General features: G+C 45.8%; 1 protein-coding gene across 1 annotated transcript in view; it reads right to left on the bottom strand.

Moving 5' to 3' along the window:
* rpf1 (ribosome production factor 1 homolog) overlaps positions 1 to 17,056 on the bottom strand; it is a 42,071-nt gene extending 25,015 nt beyond the window's left edge. The window contains exons 1-2 of the mRNA XM_069939335.1: positions 16,830 to 17,056; positions 10,796 to 10,852 (exon numbers count right to left, since the gene is read on the bottom strand). Coding sequence (XP_069795436.1) covers positions 10,796 to 10,852; positions 16,830 to 16,988 — 216 coding nt within the window. The 5' untranslated portion in view covers positions 16,989 to 17,056. The remainder of the gene's footprint in view (positions 1 to 10,795; positions 10,853 to 16,829) is intronic.
* Positions 17,057 to 27,358: the final 10,302 nt, after the last annotated feature.

The following is a 27,358-nucleotide window of genomic DNA, read 5'->3' on the forward strand; positions in this document are numbered from 1 at the left end:
ACAGTGTCTCCTCCTCACTGATCATCAACACAGGCGCACATCGGATGTGGCCTTAGCCCACTGCTCTACTCATTATACACCCATGACTGTGTGCCTAGGCATAATTCCAATGCTATCTACAAGTTTGCCAATGACACCACGATTGCCGGCAGAATCACAAATTCTGGATGAGGAAGCGTACAGGAGGGAGATAGATCAGCTCGTTGAATGGTATCTCACCAACAATCTTAAGCTCAATGTTATCAAAACCAAGGAGATGATTGTGAACTTCAGGACAAAGTCAGGGGAACATTGAGGGTTCAGCAGTGGAGAGGGTCAAGGACTTCAAATTCCTGGGTGTCAATATCCCCGAGGATCTATTCTGGAGCCTCCATGTCAATGCAATCCTGAAGAAGGCTCACCAGCAGCTATGTGAGGTGTTTGAGGAGATTGGGTATGTCACTGAAGACTCTCAAAAACTTCTACAGGTGGACCGTGGAGAGCATTCTGGCTGGTATGGAGGTGCCAGCTCTCAGGACAAGAATAAACTCCAGAGGGTTGTTATCTCAGCCTGCGACATCACAGACACCAGACTTCATTCCATCAAAGACATCTACAAGAGGTGGTGTCTCAAGAAAGCAGCCTCTATCCTCAAGGACCCCCCACCACCCAGGCTGTGTCTTCTTCACTCTGCTACCATCGGGGAAAAAGGTACGGGAGCCTGAAGATGAGCACCCAGCGGCACAAAGACAGCTTCTTCCCCTCTGCCATCAGATTCCTGAATGGCCAATGAACCAAAGACACGGCCTCACTTTGACTTTTTATGCACTATGTTTATTTATTTTTGTAAGGTGGTTCACAGTATATGAATGTTTGCCCTGTGATGCTTCCACAAAGCAACGAATTTCATGACTTGTCCATGACAATAAATTCTGATACCCTTCTTTCAAGCGTGTAATTTCTTGGCCTAAACACTACTGCGATTACAGCTATTATCAGTAGGCCTACAGACGACTCCCACAAGTACTTCATTGCTCATTCTCACCTCCACCCATCTACATCTTGATGTTCCAAGCCAAGATGAATGAAGAGCTACCCCACCTTTTCCTTCCTGTCTACCCTTATGAAATGTCGCACGCTGACCTCATGACTCTGTAGTGCCACAGTGATCACATTTATCTCATTGCACAATCAATTCAGCTATCTTATTACCAATGCTTCATGCCTTCAGATAAAGGACCATGCATTTTGTTTTGCATTTTAACCAGCTCCAACTGTATTTGTCAGGGCATGCTCTTTTCCTTCCTGCCCTTGATCCTCCCAAACTATTTCAAGTCACGTCCAGGGCACGGCTGAGCCTCACAGGATTGCAGAACAGCTGCCTTCCCCAGGGCGGTGCCAGTGACCTGTGAATTGAAATGCACTTTCCCACACCAGTCTCTGTGTCACATCTTGTAGGCGTCCGTGTGAGGCGCTGCATCTCGAGAAGGCGGCCATCACCCTGGTCACAGCCTCTCCTCACTGTTCCCTTTGGGCTAAAGGTACAGAGCACCTCCAGGTTCAAGAACCGTTTCTTTCCAACAGCGATCAGACTTTTCAACCTCCCTTTGTACACTGATATAGCGCGACCAAAAGGACTGTCTGCACTATTGCAAAGTCACTTTTCTTTTGCACTGGGATAACTGTGGATATTTATTATCTATTTATCATTTGCATTTATTGTCCCCTTATTTTAAACAAAGCACTTGAGGAAGATGGTAGAGCTGAAGGCATTCGGACTGGGCGGTTGGACCCCATGGGAGCTCTGCTCCCTGCTCTCCCGGGTCCACACCAGCAGCACCACGTGGGTTTTCCCTGTGGGCTCTGGTTTCCTCCCACCGTCCAAAATGTACTAGGGGGTGTTGGTCAATTGGGTGTAATTGGGGCAGCACGGATCCGTGGGCCGAAATGGCCTGTTACCGTCTTGTAAATCTAAATTTAAAATTTAAATTTAAACCTCTTCAGACCTACAGGGCAAGAGCAGGGGCTGACAAACTCCTCCAATGCCAGTTGCCTGTGCTTACCTCAGTGACAGTCACACCCTCCTGTGCTGGGCCACTGACCAATTCTGCAGCACCACTGTGGCTGCCTCCTGGTGGCCGTCATTATTATTATAACTATTCCTATTTAGAACCATACGAAGGTGTTTCTCTGGACCACGGTGCAGGGGCGTGGGCGCACAGACACACCCACCATATAATAATTACATATATACGAAAAGATATAATTTAAAATAAATACAAATATTTAGTGGTGATTTACTCAGTTACAGGATACTGTTAGCACCGTAGAACATTAAGCACAGAAACAGGTCCCTTTGGCCCTTCCAGTCTGTGCTGAGCCATTTTTTTTTGTTGCCCAGTCCCACTGACCTGCACCCAGTCCATAGCCCTCCATACCTCTCCCATACATGTATCTGTCCAGATTCTCCTTAAATGTTAAACCTGAACCTGCATTCACTTCACCTGGCAGGTCGTTCCAGACTCCCACCACTTTCTATGTGAAGTTCCCTCTAAACTTTTCCCCTTTCACTCTTAAACCACTCTTAAACCCTCAGTGATCATCAATCTTGTCACCTCATTATAAGAGGGAAGTGGAAGCTGTGGAGAGGAGATTTACCAGGATGTTGCCTTGATTGGAAAATAAGTTTTATGAGGGCAAGGTGGGTCTTTTCTCTTTGGAACGAAGAAGGATGAGAGGAGACTTAATAGAGGTCTACAAGATTCTGAGAGGCATAGATAGGATAGACGGCCAGTGCCTGTTTCCCAGAGCAGGAACAGCAAACACCAGAGGACGTCTGTATAAAGTGAAGGGAGGGAAGATTAAGGGAAACATCAGGGGTAAGTCTATCCATTTATTTATCGATCTATTTATCTGCGCAGAGTTGGGGTTCTGGAATGCATTGCCAGGGGTAGTGGTGGAGACTGAAACATTAGGGACACTTAAGAGACTCTTAGATAGACACATGGATGGAAGAAAAAGAGAGGGCTACCAGGTAGGGTTTATTTTTTTTGGTAGGAATATATAGATCAGCACAATATCGAGGGCCGAAGGGTCTGCACTGCGGTGTAGTGTTCTATGTAATCTCACAGCCTGCAGGAAGAAGCTATTCCCCAGCCTGGCAGTCCTGATTTTGATGTTCCTGTACCTCAGTGGGTCAAAGATTTTGTGTGCTGGTTGGAAAAGTGTCCTCAATAATTGTTTTACCCCTACGTGGACAATGCTCCCAGTAAATTTTGTCAGTCGAGGAAAGGAAGACCCCGGTGGCAATTTTGCTGATCCTCTGTATTTACTTCCGGTCCGATGCTTTGCTGCTACCATTCCACATGATGATGCAGACAAGCAGGGACACTCTCCACTGGGCTCCTGTAAAATGTTGTCAAGAAGGGGCCGGTAGCCTTGCCCTCCTCAACCTCAGGAAGTGTAGATGTTGACTATGCCTTCCCGACTAATGTTGTTGATCCAGGATAGTTCTCCTTGCAATGCACACATCTCGGACTCTACATCAGCCATTGTCAACTTTTTTTCAGCTGTGGACCCCGCTGAAAGATCAAGAGCCCTTTTCCCTGTGAAGCTGTCAAGTTTTGGTTTGTTCTGTACTTCTGCCGACTACACAAAAAGAAACTGTTGCGTGAAGTGAAAAAGAAATCAAGGCTTTTACTTCAATGTGCTGTGGCCTCCTGTTGAGAATGGCTGCTCTAGATCAGCGACATGGAGGTGAAACTCGTTAAGCTGAAATAACTGCAAATACAGCAGCCATGTTTCCCAGCCTTCACAAATTGCAGCAGTAACACCACCTGCCCTAATGTGTTGGTTTTTTTTTCAATCTTTTTATTATTATTATAATTTATAAACACATACAGTTCAAAAATACATAGTAAGTAATGAATTAATACAGAGATATTAAACAATAATATTACAGAATAAAAATATATCATAAAAAAAAATTTTGATCAGTTTAGGGTGTGAACTATCTCTAAAAAAAGGATATAATTAATAACAATATATGAAAAAAGAGAGGGAAAAAAAACCCCAAAAAAGAAGAAAAAACAAATCTGAATTAAATCTGAATTTTAATTTAGTTTATTTAATTGGTAACTGTTTTTCAATCAGGTCCATGAAATTTTAATTATCATTAATATTCCAATTAATGTACCATTTGTCATTCCACATTTTGATCTTGGCCTCTACCTAATTCAGTCCTGATTGAACACAACAATGAGTGAGGTTTCCGCTGATCTGTGCACACAGATTCCCACCTCCGTTGAACATGTTCTCAGGTGCTGTTTATTCTGTCAGCTGCTAGATCGACGAGGACATTAGCAGTACTGAAGGCCTTGTTATAGGGGAAGGTTGGATAAGCTGGGACTTTTCTCCATACAGCACGAAGCTGTGAGGGCACCTTGAAGAGATACCATTTATGCAACTGTACAGGATGATCCGTGAAACTTTAAAAATTCACCTTAAAAACAGGGCTGTCCTTACAAAGGATCTAAAATTATTGCCTTGACGGCAAAGTCTCAACATCACCGTCGTCTTTGATGCAACCTCACACATGCCCCACTGATTATTTGTTAAGTCTCAGTGGTCCTCTGTGGGGTCCATCTGCCCTGTCTGACAGCTGTCGGCTCTGTACAGGCTTTAAACGGCCTGTTACAGGAGCTGGCAGTGTATTTTATAATATTCAAACGAAATTTAAACCTCTAAGTGATCATTTATCGTTAAAATATTGCAATTTGCTTTTAACAGCATCCACTAGTCACCAGATTTCGGGTCATCTTATACAGGGTATCACTCAAATCCGACATTATTGAGGTCGTCCCATAGAGTCATCTTATACAACAGCACGGACGGTAACAATTCAGTTGTTTTCCCAGGGTAAGGGAGTCCAAAACTAGGGAGTATAGGTTAAAAATTTAAAAGGGGCTGGAGGGGCACTTTCTTTACATAGAGGGTGGTGGATATAGGGAAGGAGCTGCCAGAGGAAATGGAGGTGGCGCGGATAATCACAACATGTAAGAGACCTTTAGATAGATAGGAAAGATTTACAGGGATACGGCCCATGGGGTTGTGCGACCTTTGCAAACCTACTACACGACCATCTTTATTTCTTGAAGAAGGGCTCAGGCCTGAAACGTCAGTTAGATAGCAAGTTCAGTTTATTGTAGCTCAGGTAGGCAAATTGGTCGTCATGGACAGGTTAGGCCAAAGAATCTGTTTCTGTACTCAACCCTTGTGTGTGCTTGCACACCCATCCACCAATTTTTAATATACAATAAAACCACCTGTTATCCAGAATTCAAGCAACTGGCAAAAAAAATTGCAGAGGTTAAAAAATATGGAAGTTTAAAATTGGCACGCCTTGCCGTTAATTTGCCAATCACGCCACATACAATCTCAAGCAACCAGAAAATTCATTTATCTGGCATCTACCAATCCCCATAGGTGCTGGACACCAGGGATTTTACTGTAGAATGTTTTATCAGTGATCTTGACAAATATAGGCCTGGCATCCACATTGTAAAACAATAAACTATCACATGAACACGTCGGGAAGAGGGAAATAGATCACATGCAAGCAGTTTAACTTTGGACACCATGATTGAAGGGCCTGTGCCCTTTCTACGACCAGGCTCCACTCCTTGGACATCTGTCCTCGACGCAATCAATCTTCAAAACTGAAACTTGGTCCTCTTCAGGTAGCCGTTGTGAGGCGTTGCAATTATCGGCAGCTATTGGAGCGGGATAAAGATCTTCTTAGGGAATCTTCCTCAACAGCCTATGCTGTCTTTAATTTTGTAATTATTGTCTTTTGTTAATAGAACATCAACCATACAGCCCAGCCCAGGCCCTTCAGCCCACGGTGTTGTGCTGACCTTTGCAAACCTACTGCACAACAATCTTTATTTCTTGAAGAAGGACTCAGGCCTGAAACGTCCATTATGTAGCAAGTCTAGTTTATTGTAGCTCATTGCAACCTGACGAAACAGCATTCTCCGGTCCACACAACCAGACATAACACACATACAGAGAAACAATACATATGCAGGACAAGTACTTCATCTATATGAATAAACAATGTTTTGTACAAATGGATGGTTAGTGTGAACAGTTCCTTTGGGCATTCAGCATTCTCATCTTTGCTGCCAATGGACTCTGAGAGACCGGCTTATTTCCTCCAGTCACAGTGTCTGCAGATTTTTGTGTTTCACTGCCGATACCAACTTGATCTCTGTCTCTCTGTGACACTGCACACTTGTGCTGTGTCTTTCTTGTTCTAAGTATGAGATATCCACTGGTCTGCTCGCAAAACCAGAGCAAGAGTAGCAAACACCAGAGGACATCTGTACAAGGTGAAGGGAGGGAAATTTAGGAGTGATGTCAGGGTTTCGTTTTTTTTTTTACGTAGAGTTGTGGGCGCCAGGGATGGTGGTGGAGGCTGGAATATTAGGGGCATTTAAGAGACTCTTAGACAGGCATATGAGTGGAAGAAAAATAAGAGGGTTACGATGTAGGAAGGTTCAGTATTTTTTGGTAGGAGGGGCCTGTATTGTGCTGTAGTGTTCTATGTAAAACCACCTTTGCCATTATTTTTTCGATGCCTGTGACGAGTTCCCCAAACCAACCATGGGAGTCTCAGGAACAGCAAAAAAACATTGTCAAGCACAGACCCCTGTAGAAGCTACTTCAATCCCCATACAATCACAGCGACTGCAGATTTTCGTGTTTCACTGAGCACAACAATCTGACCCTTCCTTCCCTCCCTCACAGCCCATCACCCTCTACTCTACTTACATCCATCTACCCTAAGAGTCCTTCGAATGCCCCTATGGTTTCAGACTCCACCACCACCCCCGGCAATGCATTCCAGCCACCTGCCACTTTCTGAGTAAAACACCCTAAATATTCCTCCACTCGCCTCATAAATATTTGTCCTCTGATATTTGCTTCTTGCCGTCCCAGGAAAATGGTGCTGGCTATTTAAACCCCTCATTTGTGGTAAATAAATTCTGTAGATTAATTGGGTGGCATGGGTTTAAATGTCCAGAATCGGCTTCTACCGTGTTGTAGATGAAAGAAAAACATAATCTTACACTCCTGTATTGAGTCACGCTCATCTTTTGTCAGTGTTATACAGGGCAAACATTGTCCCAGATTTCCCAGCAGGCTCGAGGCCTTCAAGAATGGAGGATCCAAGATAAATAAGCACAGCTCACATTTAATGCATTCCCTCTGCAATAATTATAATGATGGCACAGTATCATGTTGGCTCTGTGGTGAACTTTCTCCATTGACTTCTATTAAGGTGGGACAGATAATGTTGAGCAGCTGCGGGGACCTGGATTCCACTCAGACCCTGGGCACCCACTTTCAGAGTGTCACGTTGTCCCTTGTGGGTTTCCTCCCACAGTCCAAAATGTCCAGGTCGGCAGGTTACTTAGCTCTATTGTACAAATGAGTAGTGGGATCTGGGAAAACTTGATGGTAACATTGGACAACAGTTTCCCCACCCCCCCCCCCCAAAAGGTTTGTTTCCTGAAGTAAAAATTAGGGATTATGACTTCCAGCCAAACACAAAGATAATTTCAGATTTGCTGTATCACATAGGAAGTTGGAAAAACATTGAATTCACTTTTATTGAATTTAGCATGTTTAACACATTGACCTAAAAATATTTTGCCACTCATTTTCCTTTGTACTCAGCATCTGATGCCTCTTGTGTCAGTGTCCAACCACAGACGGCCAGCATTGATGGATTCCATTTGCCCTGATACTGCTTTTTCCATGATTGCAATGACCTGGTGAAATATTTCACCATGTTTGTCACTGACTGCACCAAGATCAGCAGGGAGGACGTCCAAGTGTGAATGCAGAAAATGTCCTCTCAATCACGTGCTACATTTCATGATTTAGAATGTTTGAACATATGATAGGAAATCACAAAAATGGGTTCAAAACTTTTTTTTAAAAAAAGGGTACGTAATAGGGAAAATTTAAGATGATTTTTGTGATCAGCAGCTCCAAATTCATAAAATACACCAAAAAGCATCATTTTTGTTGTCCAGTGTAATATGTAAAATGGCTGTGTCAAAGACAGCACAGACTCAATGGGCCGACAAGTCTGTTTTCATGATTGTGAGCTCTGCACCCATTCATCCTTCATCTACAAGCTTTCTGCATTGAACTCTTTTCAAAATAGCCTTTTGGAGATATGGCTGTAACTACACCCGATAGCCATTCATTCCAGATTCTAACCAATTGACCTAAACACAAGCCCTCTGCTTCAATATTTTGCTGTCATCTTATTCAATCCATCAAAATACTTTATGGTTTAAACATCACTATTAATTGCCTGTTATCTTTCCCTGAACTTGGCAGAGAAAGTTCAAGCTGGTGTATAAATTAATGGAGAGGTCTCTTAAGGAGAGGATCTGTGAGCACTTGGAGAAGTCCAGTCTACTCAAGGATAGTCAACATGGCTTTGTGAAGGGAAGGTCATGCCTCACGAGTCTAATTGAATTTTTTGAGGAGGTAACAAAAGGAATTGATGAGGGTCGAGAGGTAGATGTGGTCTATATGGATTTTAGCAAGACATTTGACATGCCCCTACACGAGAGACTAATCCAGAGAGACACGGGATCAGAGAAAACCTAACTGTGTGGATAAAAAAATTAGCTTGTAGGAAGAAAGCAGAGAGTAGCAGTGGAAGGAAAGGATTCGGACTGGAGGTTGGTGACTAGTTCTGGGACAGATTTTTATAAATGATGTGGATGAAGAGGCAGAAGGATGCATCGATAATTTTGCGGACGATACGAGGGTTGGAGGAGTTCAGGATGGAGCTGAAGGTTGTCAGAGGTTACAAGAGGATATAGACAGGATGCAGAGTTGGGCATAAAAGTGACAGATGAAGTTCAGTCCGGATAAGTGTGAAGTGATGCATTTTGGAAGGACAAACCAGAAGGCTGAGTACAGGGTTAATGGTTGGTTACTTAAGAATGTGAATGAACAGAGGGACATTTGGGTCCAAATCCATTCATCCCTCAAGGTCACTGCACAGGTTGATAGGATAGTTAAGAAGGGCTGTGGGATGCTGGGCTTCATTAATAGGGAGATTGAATTCAGGAGTAGAGAGGTCATGTTGCAATGCTACAAATATCTGATGAGACCACACTTAGAACATTGTGTTGTGACAGAGTATATAGAAATGTTTTTGAGAGATAAATTGGGAAAGGATTGTTAAAGTAGGTCACATGCAAACACTTTAAAACAGATCTTATTTGAAATACTGGAGACATAGCAGCTTCTCACACCTTTATGCAAGAGCTTTGAAGAGTGCTCAAAAGACGTCACTAATGGATTACTGTTTATCAAGGCAACAGATGATAGAGCAGGCTGGCGCCACTATTGTCTGTGGGAGAATTTTGCTGTTGTAAGAGAATCATGTGGTTTTGCAAGCAGAGAGATTCAAACAAGCTTTCTCTCAGTCTCAGTGAGTGAGTAAGTGAGTGAGAGAAAGAGAAGCAGAGATGACTTGACAGTATCCGCCAGCAGAAGTTGTTGGGACTGAAACAGGACAAACTGGCAAGTTTTTGGAAGATAGCCTGGTTGAAGCTCTTGTGGTTCATGCAAGAGGAGAGGACTGGCTGTCTAATGTTTCACTTGGAAGAAGGGAAACAGAAAGGAGCTCTGTGGTGACCTGAAAGAAAGAGGTTATCATCTGGAGAATCCTGATGGGGCAAGTTTCGTCAGCAAGACACTGAGGTGACTGATGGAAGTACATCAGTTGTGGATGTCCTGGAACAACACATCTCTCTCTGAAAACCAACAAGAACCTTCCTGAACGGTAACCATTTACCTTTCGAGCACCAAATCCTGGTGAACTTTATGTTAAATTCTGTGCACAGTATAAGAATTGCCTGCAACCAGTGAACTTGGAGGAATGAGAATTGAGATTGGACTGTGTTTTACCAAAGAACTTTTCTGAACTTACACACACATTACATACACGTCCACTTAAAATTAGAAGGGGGTTAAGTTAGGTTAGTTAAGTCAATAGTGATAAGTTAAAGTGTGATTCTGTTTTCATGTTTAAAGATAATTAAAATCAACTTTTGTTTAAGTAACTATTTATCTTGATGAATATCTATTGCTGCTGTATTTAGGGTCCTCTGGGCTCATAACAGTCTTCAGTTCTGGAAGGATGTGGAAACTGTGGAGAGAGTGCAGAGGAGATTTACAAGGATGTTGCCTGGATTGGGAAACAAGTCTTATGAGACTAGGTTAGCAGAGCTTGGACTTTTCCCTTTGGAGCATAGAAGGATGAGAGGAGACTTGATAGAGGTCTACAAGATTATGAGAGGCATAGAAAGGGTGGACGGCCAGCACCTGTTTCCCAGGGTAGGAACAGCAAACAACAGAGGACATCTGTTCAAATTAAGGGAGGGAAGTTTAGGGGAGACATCAGGGGTAGGTTTTATCTACACAGAGAATTATGGGGGCCTGGAATGCCTTGCTGGGGATGGTGGTGGATGCTGAAACATTGGAGGCATTTAAGAGATTCTGAGACAGGCACATGGATGAAAGAAAAATAGAGGGTTATGGGGTAGGGAGGGCTTTGGAACTTTTTTAATGTAGGAATATATGGGTTGGCACAACATTGAGGGATGAAGGGCATGAACCGGGCTGTATTGTTCTATGTCTAAGCTCTCTGGCCAGTGCATTTAACGGAACTCCCACCTTTGCATTACATTTTCAAGATGCATTAAGTGTCAATTACCTTGTCTCCCAGTGCCTCTCTCTCCTTCTGCCGTTTCTTTTTGGCCGCCAGTTGTTCCTGAACAATCGAAAAAGATAAAATACGTTAGTTGAGGCATAAATTCTGCTCCCCATAATTCAATTATTGTCACATGTACCAAGAGAGAGTGAAAAGCTTTGATGCTACCCAGACAAGTTAACTCAAACTATAGTATAAGTGCTCCTCAACTTGCGTTCCTGCAAACCTTTCGGAAGTCCAAAAAATCCTAAGTTGAAAAAGATTGCTGTTTTTTTATAATTAAATTTTGAATACATATATTCCATACAGAAAAAAATCATTAATGTACTCAGCTGAACGCACACTGAGCATGAAGAATGCTTGAAGCATTGAACTAAAAGTAATTGGTGAATGATGAGGAGACACACATGGGCATTTAGTAGACATGATGGGTTGTTTACAGTGCACTCGTTCATGTGATCGTTACAGAGACCACGAGCGTGATTGAGTCAGCATCGCATGAGAGTATGCTGTACAATACTCTCGCCCAGCGTAGAAAGAGAGTAGCGTACCGCATATCACAAGCATGGGAACAGATCGGAATTCAAAACTGAGAGTATGAATTGGAACCACTGTAACTCCTAAAATTCATAAGTCGGACCATCTTACGTAGGGAAGCACCTGTACAGCAGATAATGCAATAATAAGGCAAAAGTACAGAGCATTGGGTTACCATAAATCAAAGGTTTGCAGAGACAAAATGCAGGGGATTGAGAAAAGCACCGCTAAAACAGTGCAGGGCCATCATATTTTTTCCAGTGATTATGTCCACTCAAGAGACTGATAACTGTCCTTGAATCTTGAAGGATATAGTTAGGGCAGGAGTAGGCTATTTGGCCCATCAAGCCTTCAATAAGATCGATCTGATGATCGGATCATCTCCACCAACCTGCCTTTTCCCATATCCCTTAATTCCCCTACGATGTAAAAATCTGTCCAACCTTGTCTTAAATATATTTACTGAGGTTGCCTCCACTGTTTCAATGGGCAGCAAATTCCACAGATTGACCATTCTCTGGGAAAAGCAGTTCCTCCTCATCTCCATCCTAAATTTACTCCCCTGAATCTTGAGGCTTATGTCCTCTAGTTCTGGTCTCCCCCACCAATGGAAACAACTTATCTACCTCCATCTTATCTATGCCTTTCATTAATTTTATATGTCTCTATAAGATCCCCTCTCAGTCTTCTGGCTTCAAGCGAGTGCAGCCCCAGATGACTCGATCTCTCCTCTTAGGCCAACCCCCTCATCTCTGGACTCAACCTGGGTGAACTTCCTCTGCACCGCCTCCAAAGCCAGTACATCCTTCCTCAAGTAAGGAGACCAGAACTGCACACAGTTCTCCAGATGCAGTTTCAGGAAACCCTCTCTGCTCTTTAATTCAATCCTTCTAGCAATGAAGGCCAACTTTCCATTTGCCTTCTTGACAGCCTGCTGCACCTCAGCTCTCCCAGGTCTGCACCAGTGGCAGTGTTGCCGTTATATCATACTGTGCTTAATTATGTTCTAATTAGGCATGATTAAATTTGTTTAAATACATTGATCAGGATTTAGGACAGGTTCACTATCGCTCAATGCGTCACTCAGACGTCACCAGAATCTTTTACAACTGTGCCACCCTAAAGAACCGTGGGTTGGTTCTGCAACAGTCACCACCCCAGCTTGTTAAGGAAGCTTACATCTTAATTTTCAAAGGAACATCAGTGCTTGAGTGCCCCATATCAATTCAAATCAGCAAAAACATATAACAAACAGATTAAATTAAAGCTCTCACACCCTAGATTACTTTATACCATCCCCTATCCTCGGGGATGGCTTGTGATGTGTGTGAAAGGACACAGTGGTCCAGAGTGAAAGACAAAAATGCCTTCCTTAACCGGTTCACTGAATGGCCAATCTACTGGTTCGCCAGTGTGAAAAGGCTACTGCTAAAATCGCTTCAGGCACACAGAGAAAAGTCAGATGGCTGACTTAATTGTTCCTGCTCTTCTCTACCTTGTTTCTGACAACCACTGAACCGGTGGCAGCCAGAAATCACAAAAATCTGTAGACACCATGGTGGAAGTAAAAACACAAACTGCTGGAGAAATTCAGCAGGTCAAACAATGTCCTTTATGTAGCAAAGGTAAAAATACATAACCAACGTTTCAGGCTTGAGCCCTTCATCAAGGTATGGAAAAATGTTGGCAGGGATCCGAACAAAAGGATTTGGGGGGCAGGCAGCTCTTCAGTCAGAACATTACTTCTGGTTAAATGATATCGACCTTAACTTTGTGATGTTTGCTATGCTTTCCATAATCCCGAGTTCCCAATTCCTACTGTATGGGACTCCCATCACAACCAGAGACACAGCCGTTCACAGATGACCTTCCCCACTGCTGGGCAACTGGAAGACCATTGACTGCAGATCTCCAGCTCTACCGGATTGATGGAGCTGGTGGGGAATACCAACACCTTTCCATCTCCACCCTACTTTTACAATCTGCATTTCTCCACACGAGTTTTCAAGCTGTCCTGGCCTCGTCCATTAACTTAGCCTGCCCATATCACACTGTCGATCAACACGGGCACACCCCATGGATCTGTGCTTAACTCACTGCTCTACTCACTCTACACCCATGGCTGTGTGGATTGGCACAATTCAAATGCCGTCTACAAGTTTGCCGATGACACCACGACTGTCAACAGAATCATAGTCTGTAATGAGGAAGTGGATAGAAGGGAGGTTGATCAGCTCATTGAGTGATGTCACAACAACTTAAGCAAAATTACGGTACTGATTGTGGACTTCAGGAGGGGGCAATCTGGGAACAGAAACCAGTCCTCATCGAGGGGTCAGCAGTGGAAAGGGTTAAGAACTTTAAATTCCTTGGGTGTCAGCATCTCTGAAGATCTGTATTGGGGCCTCCACATTGGTACAATCATGAAGAAGGGTCGCCAACGGTTATACTTCGTGAGGGGTTTGAGGAGATCTGGTATGATGCCAAAGACTCTTGCACATTCCTACAGGTGCACCATGGGGAGCATTCTGACTGTTCGCATCACTGTCTGGTACAGCGGTGCCAATGCACAGGACAGGAAAGGCTCCGGAGAGTTGTGAACTCTGCCTGTGACATCACGGGTACCAGTCTTCACTCCCTCGAGGAAATCTACAAGAGGAGGTGTCTTAAGGAAGCACCCTCTATCCTCAAGGACCCCCCCCCCACCCCAAACCACCCTGGCTGTGCCCTCTTCACTCCTGCTACCATTGGGGAAAAGGTACAGGAGCCTGAAGACGAGCACTCAGTGGCACAAGGACAATTTCTTCTCCTCCACCATCAGATTCCTGAATGATCAATGAACCACAGACACTGCCTCACGCTCTCTTCTTTTGCACTCTTATTTATTTTTTAAAAATGTAAATTATAGCAATGAACCTGCAATGCTACTGCAAAACAATGAATTTCGTGACTTGTAAATGGCAATAAAATTCTGATTCTGAAACCTACAGGTTGACACTCAACCTCACTTCAACAGAAAATTTGGATGCATTACACTTGACGCCATTCTGATAAGAAAGATACACAATCCATTGAATCCCCCTTTGTTTATTGCACTGGTTATAACTGTCCCAAGGTTGAATACAAAGACCCCCATGGCTCTGTTTCTCGCTACCTCAGTACAGAAGAATACCCTCTCCCATCACCACCACTCACATAGAACCACAACATGAAGTACTTGTGTCGCTGATCCAATGTTATCCTCCACCACCACCCCCCCCCCACCACCACCCCCCCCCACCCACCAACCACTGCTCCGCTCCAACCTCCTGGCTACAAGTCCCATCAGGAGTGTTGAAGCGAACTGAGCAACACCTTGATGAATGCAAGAAGGTGCAGCCCCTGAATAACTGGATAAAGGCCTGGATCACAAATGCATGTCAACCTTTTCAAGATTCAACATCCGTTTATTGTCATGTGATAAAACAGAAGTCGTGTCACACTAAATTGCCTTTAGTCTGTGGTAAGGAAGACAGATTCGCTGAAAATTGGCAGGCACCCCTTACAGTAAAAAACAAAAGAGAGTACTCCCCTGTGAGATCTGTGAATAATATCCATCTTTTGTATTTAACTCTTTAATTTATTGTACACTATTGTAGCTTCTTTTTAAAGTGCCTGATCAGCTGCAGCAAGTAAGAATGTGTACTCAAGTATATGTCAAGAAGCTTGTTATCATCTGTATCACTACCTTCCTGCAATCACCGACTTTCCCTCACACCTGTCGCACTCCCTCTTCCTCCCCTCCCTCCACAGGCACTCCCCTCACCCACCCTCGTGTTTCCCTTAAAGCACTTGATTTTCCTCCCTCTACAGCCTCTCCCCACCATCCCCTCCACCTAGCAGCAGCTTGCAGTCTCCCAGTAAGTTGTTCCCATTGGTGGGGGCAAGACCAGAACTCGGGGTCACAGCCAGAAGATTCAGGGGAGTAGATTTAGGACAGAGATGAGGAGGAACTGTTTTTCCCAGAGGGTGGTGAATTTTTGGAATTCGCTGCCCATTGAAGCATTGGAAGCGACTTCAGTAAATGTATTTAAGACACAGTGGAAAGATTTTTACATTGTAGGGGAATTCAGAGAGATGGGGAAAGGGTGGGTTGGTGGCGATGAGCCGATCATCAGATCAGCCACAATCACATTGAATGGCAGAGTAGGCTTGTCAGGCCGGATGACCTACACCTATTTCTTATGTACCCTCACCTGTTCCTGTCCAGAGAAATCCTCTTCAGTGTCCAGACCCTGCCTGCCCACCTGGATCCCAAACCCCAGATTCCCCACACGCCCCATCCCAACCCAGCTCAAAGCCCACCGAACTGCCTCCGATGTGCCAAAGCCAAGATTTCACTCCACTTACTCCCCAAGAACAGAAGCAACTCTCACCCCACCTTTGGCCCATTGGCCTCTGCTACCCAAGCAGACATTCTCTGCATCCATCCTTCCTTCCCACAGATTCCATTCTTCCACCAATCTTCCATCCTGTAATTTAAATTCCATTCCCCCCACACGATACAGATCTCACTGATTCATATCCACATCATTCCTGATCACACCTGACCCCACTAACCTCTGACCATCCTCACCCTGACCCCAGATCTCATCGATCCTTGACTAAGGGAGAATAATGCTACCAGCTCCCCTAACCCCATGGTCTGACTCCAGATCCCAATGCTCTCAGATTCTTCTCACCCCAAATCCCACTGACACATATTAGTTTTTGTGTGGACACCAGACCCCGCTGCCCTTTGACACCAGACCCCGCTGCCCTTTGACTCCCTGACCCCGCTGCCATTTGACCCCAGACCCCGCTGCCATTTGACCCCAGACCCCGCTGCTTTGACTCCCTGACCCCGCTGCCCTTTGACCCCAAAACCCGCTGCTCTTTGACTCCCTGACCCCGCTGCCCTTTGACCCCAGACCCCGCTGCTCTTTGACTCCCAGACCCCGCTGCTCTTTGACTCCCTGACCCCGCTGCCCTTTGACCCCAGACCCCGCTGCTCTGACTCCCAGACCCCGCTGCTCTTTGACTCCCTGACCCCGCTGCCCTTTGACTCCCTGACCCCGCTGCCCTTTGACTCCATGACCCCGCTGCCCTTTGACCCCAGACCCCGCTGCCCTTTGACTCCCAGACCCCGCTGCCCTTTGACTCCCTGACCCCGCTGCCCTTTGACCCCAGACCCCGCTGCCCTTTGACTCCCTGACCCCGCTGCCCTTTGACTCCCTGACCCCGCTGCCCTTTGACCCCAGACCCCGCTGCTCTTTGACCCCAGACCCCGCTGCTCTTTGACTCCCAGACCCCGCTGCTCTTTGACCCCGCTGCCCTTTGACCCCAGACCCCGCTGCTCTTTGACTCCCAGACCCCGCTGCTCTTTGACTCCCTGACCCCGCTGCCCTTTGACTCCCTGACCCCGCTGCCCTTTGACTCCCTGACCCCGCTGCCCTCTGACCCCAGACCCCGCCGCCCTCACCTTGCGCTTGGCCTGCCGCAGCCTCTGGTACATCATCTGCCGCCGCTGCTTGTTTTTGATCTCGGACACGTTGAAGTGGGGCGGGAACTGGGGCTCGGCCTCGGCCTCGGGCTCCGGCTCCGGCTCCGGCCGCTTTCTGACCTCTCTCTTCGGCCCCATGTTCTGCCCGGCGGTTGTGGCAGCCACACTCCACTTCCGGGTGAAAGGTCCAATGACGTGTGTGTGCGTGTGTGGGGTGGGGGGGGGGACGTCAGCGCTCCACACTGCCACCTGCTGGCGCGTCCCCACAATCTCGCATCGCCTACAGCGCGTGCGCAGACACTCCAGTCAGTCATTCATTCAGTCTCTCCCTCCCTCTATCTCATTGTCCCCTTCTCCTTCTCCCCCTGGGGTTTCCAGGCGTCCTGGGTATATAGAGCAAGTCAAGTCCCCTTTATTTATCGTTCATCCCCTGCTCGCACGGTCAAGACGAGATAACATTTCCCCAGGACCATGGAGCAAATTTACATAATAGAAGTTAGGACCGAAGTTCAACACATTGCCGTATTAAGTCGTAATCAGTACAAATCCATGGTCCACAAATGTTCTGGGAGTTCAGGAGTCCGATGGCTTGGGGGGAAAGAACTGTTGCCCGATCTGGACGCAAGGCCCCGAGTGCTACGGTACCTCCTAGCAGGCGGCAGAAGGGAGAACAGTTTACGTGAGGGGGGGGGGTGTAGAGTCATTCTCAATGTTTATTGCCTTTCGCCTGCAGCGAGTGTTGTCATGGTAGGAAGAGCGCCCCCAATGATCTTTTCCGCTGACTTTACGATCCTCTACAGGGCCTTGCGGTCCGAGGAGGTACAGCTTCCGAACCAGGCGGTGATGCGGTTGCACAGGATGCTCTCGATACATCCTCTGTAGAATGTAGTGAGGGTGGGAATGAACTTGAGGCGCTGCTGGGCTTTCTTGGCTATGGAGCTGGTGTTCAGGGATTGTAGAGGTGTCCTGTACTGACGACTGGTCCAGCCTCCCGGCCCCTCCCCCGAGGGGCCCGTATGTAACCCTGGTTTCCCACCTAAACCCAGAACCCCTCTGGGGCCTGTTCATGAACCCTACCTAATCTTCTTTGGCTTGGCTTCGCAGACGAAGATTTATGGAGGGGGTAAAAAGTCCACGTCAGCTGCAGGCTCGTTTGTGGCTGACAAGTCCGATGCGGGACAGGCAGACACGGTTGCAGCGGCTGCAGGGGAAAGCACCCTACCTAATAAAAGCTAATAAAAGCATCAGTTCTCCCTCCAGTTGAGTGTGAGCTTTTATCTATGCTACAAGGACCAGGTGAGATTTTCTGCCAAGCGCACTCCAAGGAACTTGATGACCTCAATGGGGGAGTCGTCAATGGTTAGTAGAGCGCGGTCCCCCTTCTGGGACCTCCTGAAATCGACAATCATCTCTTACAAGTTGTTTGCCTGTATTTAATGATTTTGTCCTGTGTCCTGTATTGACTTCATCAGGTCACCTTAAATGTTCTGTATTAAGATTTTTCTAATAAATTACAAAATTCAGCAGTTTAGAGCAGTACCATTTGGAATTATCAATAATTTTATTTGCCTGAATTTTACTTCATTAAAATTAAAACATTAAATAACTTCATTATTACATTGAAGGGAGTTACCCGAAGACAGCAAGTATTTGCAACAAGTAATGAACTTGTTTGAAACCACAGCCAACAAGTGTGTTTCTTTGAAACGAGTGACGCGTGCCACTGGCTGCCACCAGCTAGCCCGCTGCAGTGAACTGGGATTTACTGGTAATGTGTCGTGCTGATGGTTGGCCCCACCTCCCAGCTCCGCCCCCATCTGCCCATATATAACCCTGGTTTCCCGCCCAAACCCAGAACTCTTCTGAAGACGACTGTGAGACCCTACACATAGTTATAAGCTAATAAAAGATTTGTTCTCCTTCCTGTCATGAGAGCTTTTATTCACGTGACAATTTTATTAGCTTATTCCCTTAATGATGGAAGCGCTGCTCAAGCCAGGTACTCTGCAGATAGACCCTCTGTCCCCCGACATGGCTGAGGAGTTCATGCACTGGCTAGACTGCTTCCAGACCTACCTGAACGTGACCAGAGATGTTCTCACCAATGAGCTCAGGAGGTCCGCACTCGTTTCGAGTCATCAGTTATGACACTGCTATCAAGGCTCAGTACCTGAAGTCGCAGAACAAGTTTCTAGCGAGGCACTGACTCGCTCTGCATCGCCAACAGCCAGGAGAGACCATCGGTGACTACCTGTTGGATCTGTGGACACTCGCCAAGAAGTGCAGGTACGAAGCGGCCACGGGCCGAGTCCGTGAGGAAGAACAGATCTGGGACACTCTACTCGTGGGGGTCCACTCGAGGTGCACGTGGCAGCAGCATCCCTGATCTCGTTACCCGGCAAAAGACTCAGTGCATTCCAGCTGTGGCAAGAAAGGGCATTGGGCGAGGGTTGCCACGTGAGTGGCAGCACAGGGAAGTCCACGGCCTGCACCACTCCTGGATCCGATTCCAGCCCCAAGCCATCTGCCCTAAATTCACCCAAACCTGCTTGCTGCACACCATGCCGATGGAGAGTTGCAGTGAGGAAATGGCGCGAGAAGGATCGGCCATCTTGCCGCGACCCAAATTCAAATTCTGCGCCATCATCGTTGGAGGAGGGAGGCGGCTATCTTGCCGCGCCATGAGTTCGACGCCATCTTTCCAAGGGAAGGCAACCCAGGATGGTGGGGGCATGGAGTTTCCAGGGACCTAGCCTCGATGGTTCTAGATTAGGACAGACCTCACCATCTCAGCAACTCCATAGTGACTGTTAAGGTAAACGGACATTCCACTAAATGATTAATCGACAAAAACTCACAGACTGTGCAAAAATACAACCTGAAGATGTATCCTTCTAATTACAGCATATTGCTCACATTTCATTCACATTCTGCACGTGTTCACAACGTTTGGGGGGGGGGGGGTGGTATTCTGTAAATTTCGCCTGTATGTTCTTGATGAATTATGTGCTCCGATGCTGTTGGGTCTGGACTTCCTGTGCCACTTAAAAGCATCCCCTCCCCCTGTAACGGTTTGGAACAGAGGGCCCCTAACATTAGAACCCACATGCAGCCTCTTCACACTGAATATTGACCCCCCCTTCTCTCTACCCGAATCTGTCCCCAGACTGCATGCCCATTGCTACTAAGTGCAGGATGTACAGTGCAGCAGACCGAGAGTTTATAAAGTCGGAGACTCAACATCTGTTCGACGAAGGTATCATCGAGCCTAACACCAGCCCATGAAGGTGCAAATGGTAGTGGTAAAGGGGGAAAACAAGTCCAGGCTAGTAATTGACTATAGCCAAACTATGAATCGGTACACACTCCTGGACACATACCCACTCCCTTGTATTCCGGACATGGTGAATGATATCACGCAGTATTGGGTCTATTCGACCATCGACCTGAAAGCTGCCTATCATCAACTGCCAATCCATTCCGAGGACCATCCATATGCAGCATTTGAGGCCAACGGTCTTCTCTATCAATTCCAGAGGGTCTCTTTCGGTATTAATAACAGGATTTCTATTTTCCAGAGGCAGATGGACAGAATAGTGCATAAGTATGGGTTGAAGGCTACCTTCCCCTACCTCGATAACATCACCATCTGTGGCCACACCCTGGAGGATCATGACGCCAAACTCCAGAGTTTTCTCCACGTGGCAAAAGCCATAAGCCTCACTTATAACTCTGACAAGTGCAAGTTCAGGACTAAATGTCTAACCATCTTCAGCTACGTGGTGGAGAATGACATAATTGGCCCTGATCCTGATAGGATGCATCCCCTGTTAGAGCTCCCCATCCCCAGGACCACAAAGGCTTTGAGGAGATGCCAGGGGTTTTTCTCATATTACGCCAGGTGGATCCCTCAATACGCTGATAAGGTTTGCTCTCTCTTAAAAGTCACTGATTTCCCCCTCTCGGCATTTAACGACCTCCGGAACCACATTGCAAAAACCGCCATGCACGTGGTTGTCAAGAATGTACCTTTCCAAGTGGAAATGACGCTTCTGACGTAGCCCTGGCCGCTACCCTCAACCAGGCAGGCAGGCTGTTTGCATTTTTTTCACAGACATTACAAGGCCATGAGCTCCGGAACCCATCTGTGGAAAAGAAGGCACAAGCCATTGTAGAAGCCGAAAGGCACTGGAGACACTACCTGGCTGGTAGAAGATTTACACTTCTCAATGACGAGTGCTCGGTCACATTCATGTTTAGTAATGTCAAGAGGGGCAAAATCAAGAATGACAAGATTGCTAAGTGGAGGATCGAGCTCTCCACCCACAATTATGACATTGCCTATCGGCCAGGAGCCCTTAATGACCCTCCAGATGCCTTATCCAGAGGAAGCTGTGCCTCTGTACACACCAACCAACTGCGGTCTCTGCATAATGAGCTCTGCCATCCAGGGGTTACCTGCATGGCTCATTTTGTCCAGGCACACAATCTGCCCTACTCCATGGAAAATATCAGGGAAATGACCAGGTCTTGTCAGGTCTGTGTAGAGTGCAAGCCACATTTCTACCACCCCGCAAAGGCACACCTGATCAAGTCATCCAGGCCCTTCGAATGGCTCAGTGTCCATTTTAAGGGACCTCTCCCCTCCACAAATGGGAACACCTTCTTCTTCTCCATCACTGACGAGTACTCCCACTTCCCGTTTGCCATTCCATGCCCAGACATGTCCAACTCATCAGTCACGAAGCCTTAGATTCCATTTTCACCCCGTTCAGGTATCCCAGCTATATTCATAGCGACTTGGGCTCATCCTTTATGAGTGATGAACTATATCAGTACCTGTTGACGAAGGGCATCGCGTCTAGCAGTTACAACCCCACGGGGGAATGTGCAGGTTAAAAAGGAGAATGCCACAGTCTGGAAGGCTGTCAAACTGTCCCTGAAGTCAAAAGGCCTTCCAGACTCACGCTGGCAGGAAGTCCTCCCCATGGCGTTCCATTCCATCCAGTCTTTACTATGTACCGTGACCAACGTTACTCCTCTCGAGCTCCTATTCAATTGCAAAAGAAGGTTGGCATCAGGAACTACACTCCCAACCTGGCTCACTACGCCTGGTCCCATCCTTCTTAGGAAGCGCGCAAGGAGAAGCAAAACTGCCCCCCTGGTGGAAAGGGTGAAACAGCTCCACGCCAATCCCACATATGCCTACATGGAGTACCCGGATGGCAGGGAGGACACCGTCTCCATCAGGGACCTGGCTCCCACCTCCTGAAATTGACAATCATCTCTTTTGTTTAATAATGTTCAGATACAAGTTGTTTGCCTGTATTTAATGATTTTGTCCTTTTGTTGCTTCAAGTGCTCTGCGAGCCACGGAGCTCATTGTCGCCATCTCCAGTCAGGGCCTTGGGGGATCCAGTTCAGGAGGAAACTGCATCCCCCTCCATCTTTGAGCCGGAGACCCAACCTGCCTCTCCTCCCTCACAAGGGAACCAAGAGACCCAAGGAGTCCAAGGCCCCCTGGTGCTTAGGATCTCCAGACCTCTGCACCGCTTAAATACGTAAATTTATAAATAACTGTATTTTTTTTCTGAACCTATGTTCTCTGTTTTCATTCACAGACCCTAAATTGTACAGGAAGTGGTGAGCGCAGTGAACTGGGATTCACTGGTAGTGGGTTGAGCTGATGGCTGGCCCCACCTCCTGGCTCCACCCCAACATAACCTTGGTTTCCCGCCTAAACCCAGAACTCTTCTGAAGATGACTGTGAGACCCTACCCTAATAAAAGCGTTTGTTCTCCCTCCAGTTGTGAGAACTTTTATTCGCGCTACCCCCGCCCGTTAGTTCTGTGTTTATAGTTGTTAGTGACAGATCAGTGAAATAACCAAGTTTGCTTTTTCTCAATCCTTGCATTGGTTCAGCTACCAAAATACTTTTCATTCATGTTTTTTGTAATTTAAACCCAATGTGCCAAAAAGAAAGTTTAAATTTCGTGATGAATTTACTGAAGGATGGACATTCATTAAACAAGGGGAAAGTTGTTTTGAAGCTCCATGTGGAGGATAAAATTGTTAATTCAATATCGAAAATGGCGGAAAGTTGGATACAGAGCAGCATCTACAAAGGACAAAGTACGAGAGATGGACAATTTCCTCAAGTCAGAGAACATACACGGCACCACATGCAGCCCTGAGTTTCCTTGTTCCTGCGAGCCCCGCAGAATTACCACTAATTGGTAGTGCAAAAAATAAACTGAGCACAGCGTGTAAACAATCAAAAGATCGGTAAACAGATAACAAATGTAAACAAACTGACTGTGCAATACAGGGAGACAATGAAAACAACAAATGTCTTGATTAAGAAGGTAGAATGACAGCTGCAGAAGTAGTAATGGCCTTCCCTACTCTTTATCTGCATCAGTCATTCAGCTCAAATGAATGTGTGAACATGCTTCCACCGGAAGTATTTTCTGATTCCAAAATTGCATCCAAATGTTCAAATGCCAGGGCAAAGTCCGCTGCGAGGGTAAAGAAGGTAGCATTGCAGAGGTTGTCAGAGTGACAAATGCCTCGTCTTTTTACGGGTGCAAATCATCACAGAACAGAAACTTTTTTCCGTGCAATTTTTGGTTCCCCCTCGGCCGCCCCCCCCCCTCCCAGACTGAGGCTCGCTGATAAAGCTGATGCATGTAAAATCCCTTTCAGAGGATACCTCAGAAACCAGAGGAAACCTTTGCAGAGAAACTCTCATTGAATTGGAAGTTAACAAGAAAAACTGGACAGCTTTTTGGTGGCAATGATACAAACGCTGATTTTGGTGGTTGTTGATTCTATTCAAAGTCGAAGGAAAGCCTGAATGATTCTGTGGAAGCTGGAAGATGTTGGCTGCTCTTCTCCTCAGACCCCATCTGAGGTCCTTTCTATTGGCAATGAAGTCATTGTCATGAAGTTGCTTTCTTTCCTCAGTATTTCCACCATTCAAACTGAGCGACAATTTTGTTGGCATGCAGTATTCTTCAGTTCTCTCACATTCTAAAACCCAGGTGGGGAGGTGGGAGGGGGGGGGTGGGTCTCTTTAATAAATCCTGTTGAGAGAATCCTCAGTTTATTTAAAGCACTGAAATCCTACTTTAATTCTGAAGAAAAGGTCCCAAAAGTTCTTGTTGACTTTTTCAATAATCCACTGAACAAGGCCTACTTATTTCTTGTTATATCTCTTGAGCAAAAGAATGACACCGATTGAAAAAGGAGCAGACAGCGTTATTGAAGAACTTCACTCGCTGACTGCGTAAAAGGAAGAATTGGTGAAAAGTTTATCCATTTAAGGCTTGCCTTAAAGGAGACAACATCACTTTTGAATCGAAAAAAGAAATTCCAACTTGAAATGGATAATTTACGGTTGGAGTAGCGGTCGGCGCGATGCCGTTACAGCCACCAGCAACTGGGACCAGAGTTTGAATCCCGCGCTCTCTGTAAAGCGCTTGTACGTTCTTCCCATGTCTGCATGGGATTTTCCCAGGGGCTCCGGTTTCCTCCCCCCGTTCAAAACATAGCAGGGGTAATATAGGTTAATGGGGTGTCAATTGGGTGGCATGGACTCATGAGCCGAAATGGCCTGTAAGTCTAAAATTATTTTTAACATGATTTTGACAGTTGCCATGACTATGTTTTGAAATAGATTTCTTCTCTTTCCATGGATGTTACTAAATACTCCTCCAGCATGGGAACAAGGGGAATCATCGTGTGTCGTGTTAAAAAAAGAAGAGAATAAAAATTGAGGACGATGTTCTTTTTTGTAAGTGGACATTTAAAAAACTAATTGATCAAGAGATGCAACGTAATCCTGGAGAATAGAAAAGCAAGCTACGCCTTCAACCCATTAAATTTGAAAAGCAATTCTCAGCTTTGTTAATTTTATGCCAGTACACGTCTAACTCAGCGGGTTTTCACGATAATGAATGTTCAATGAACAAAGAACAAAAGAGGCTGGATGTGACCACAGCAGAAGCCATGTTACAAGGTCGGGGGCAGACTCGATGGGCTGAATGGCCTATTTCTGCTCCTCTGTCTTGTGGTTTTATAATTTGGATCCTTCCCAGAACCTCTGTCAGTCCAAGGAATTTTATAAACACGTTTTGCAAAATAAGGACCTGTTAAGAAGAACCAAGTCATCAGTGAAAGATGATTAAAGATGTGTAATTTAAATACTTAATATTTTAATTGGATAAGAAATTAATATTTTGGAAACAAGGTCACACATGCGTGAAGTTAACCTGATTAAATTTTTAATTTAATCCAGATGACCGTGTTACCAATAGTTTTTAGTATATAAGTTTTTCCCATATAATAATATTATTTTATCTCTATGCAAATTAGAAATCACTTGAATTTAAATTTGAACAGGATGTCATGTATTTCAATTTGGAAAATCTGGTAACCCTATCTCTCTCTCTTTCGCTCTCCCTATCCCCCTCTCTCTTTCTCCCACTCTGTCTCTCTCTCAACCTTTTTTCTCTCTCTTGATCCTCTATCTCTCTCTTTACCCTCTCCCCTTCTCTCTCTCCCACAATGTACTTTTTTTCTCTCCTGTCCTCTCTCTTTCCACCCTTTCTCTCATTTCCCCTCCCCCAACACACACACACACACACACACACTCTCTCTCTCTCTCTCTCTCTCTCTTTCTCTCTTCAACCCAGAAGTCAGCAATATTTTTCATGAATATACCCAAATGCTTCACTCCTTGGTACCTACTTGCCACAGGATCAATTGAATCAAATGACCAGAGAGAAATGGCTGGAAGGAGCAAACTTTTGCTTTCATTCAAATTAATTAACGTCTGAACCAGATAAAGCAGTGTTTTTCTGGACCACGGTATACAAACATGCACACACGCAGAATGCACAGGACATTATAATCACATAGACGTATGAATAGTCGTAAATACTTTGGGGCGATTTACTCGGGTACAGGACACTGTTCATCAATTTCACAGCCTGTGGAAGGAGCAATTTCCCAGCCTGGCCAGCCCTGATTTTAATCCTCCTGTACCTCCTTCCTGATGGTGGTGGGTTAAAGATACTGTGTGCTGGATGGAAAGGATCCTCAATAATTCTTTCAGCCTTGTTTAGACAATGGTCTAAGAGGAGGTTGGATGAGTACATGGATGTGAGAGGGTTGGAAGTTTTTGGGCAGGTAGCAGGTAAGTGGTACTAGTGGAGTTTCGCTTAAATCGGTGCGGACTAGAAGGGCCAATATGGCCTGTTTCTGTACTGTAATTGTTATATGGTTATAAATGTCACCTTTCAAGGAAAGGGAGACCCCAGGGATCTTCTCGGTCATTTTGATGATCCTCTGTATGGACCTCCGGTGTGATGCTTTGCGGCTACCATGCCACACAACGATGTAGCCCGACAGGAAACTCTCCTGTCAAATGTTATCAGTTGGAACAGAAAAAGGGCAACCTTTACTCATCAAGGGCACAATTCTACCCAAACGAAATATTAAGGGCCCTGATGGGACCTCACGTGGAGATTGTGAGCAGTTTTGGGCTCCTCGTTTCAGAAAGGATGTGCTGACGTTGGAGAGGGTTCAGGAATGAAAGGGTTATCATATGAGGAGCGTTTGACAGCTCTTGGCCTGTACTCAATGGAATTTAGGAGAATGAGGGGGGGTCTCACTGAAACGTTTTGAATATTGAAAGGTGTGGACAGCGTAAATGTAGGAAGGTTGTTTCCAATGGTGGGAGAGTCTAGGACAAGAGGGCACAACTTTAGGATTGAAGGGAGTCCACTTAGAACAGAGATGCTGAGGAATTTCTTCAGCCAGAGGGTGGAGAATCTGTGGAATTTGTTGCCACCGTCAGTTGTGGAGGCTGGGTCATTGGGTGTATTTAAGGCAGAGAATGATAGGTTCTTGATTAACCAGGGCATCAAAGGTTATGGGGAAAAGTCCTGGCAGTGGGGCTGAGTGGGGAAATAGTTAAATGGCAGGGCAGACTCGATGGGCTGAATGGCCTATTTCTGCTCCTATGTCTTGTCGTTTTATAATTCGGATCCTTCCCAGAACCTCTTCCATGATGAGGTAGTGGAATGGCAAATCGCAATCTGCCCTCAACATCCAGCCGCAGTGCAGATGGGAGACTCCTCACCCAATACACATCAACGTTGTCAGTTTCAGCCTGTATTCTGCGAGCACTGGTTTACAGATTGGGACAGGGTGTACAGCCAGCGCCTTCTTCCCGGGAGGGGTCAACAACAAACACCAGAGGACATCCGTACAAGGCGAGAGGAAGGAAAGTTGAGGGGAGACGTCCGGGGTGAGTTTTTTTCTCCCCAGAGAGTGGCAGGTGCCTGGAATGCATTGCCAAGGGGTGGTGGTGGAGGCTGGAATGACAGGGACATTCAAAAGGTTCTGAGGCAGGCTCATGGATACAAGAAAAATAGAAGATTATAAGTGTGTGGTTAAGAAGGTTTAGTTTAAGTAGGTTTCCATCAGTCAGCGCAACATTG

This window comes from Narcine bancroftii, chromosome 5 (genome assembly GCF_036971445.1).
Source record: "Narcine bancroftii isolate sNarBan1 chromosome 5, sNarBan1.hap1, whole genome shotgun sequence".
NCBI classification, from domain to species: Eukaryota; Metazoa; Chordata; class Chondrichthyes; order Torpediniformes; family Narcinidae; genus Narcine; species Narcine bancroftii.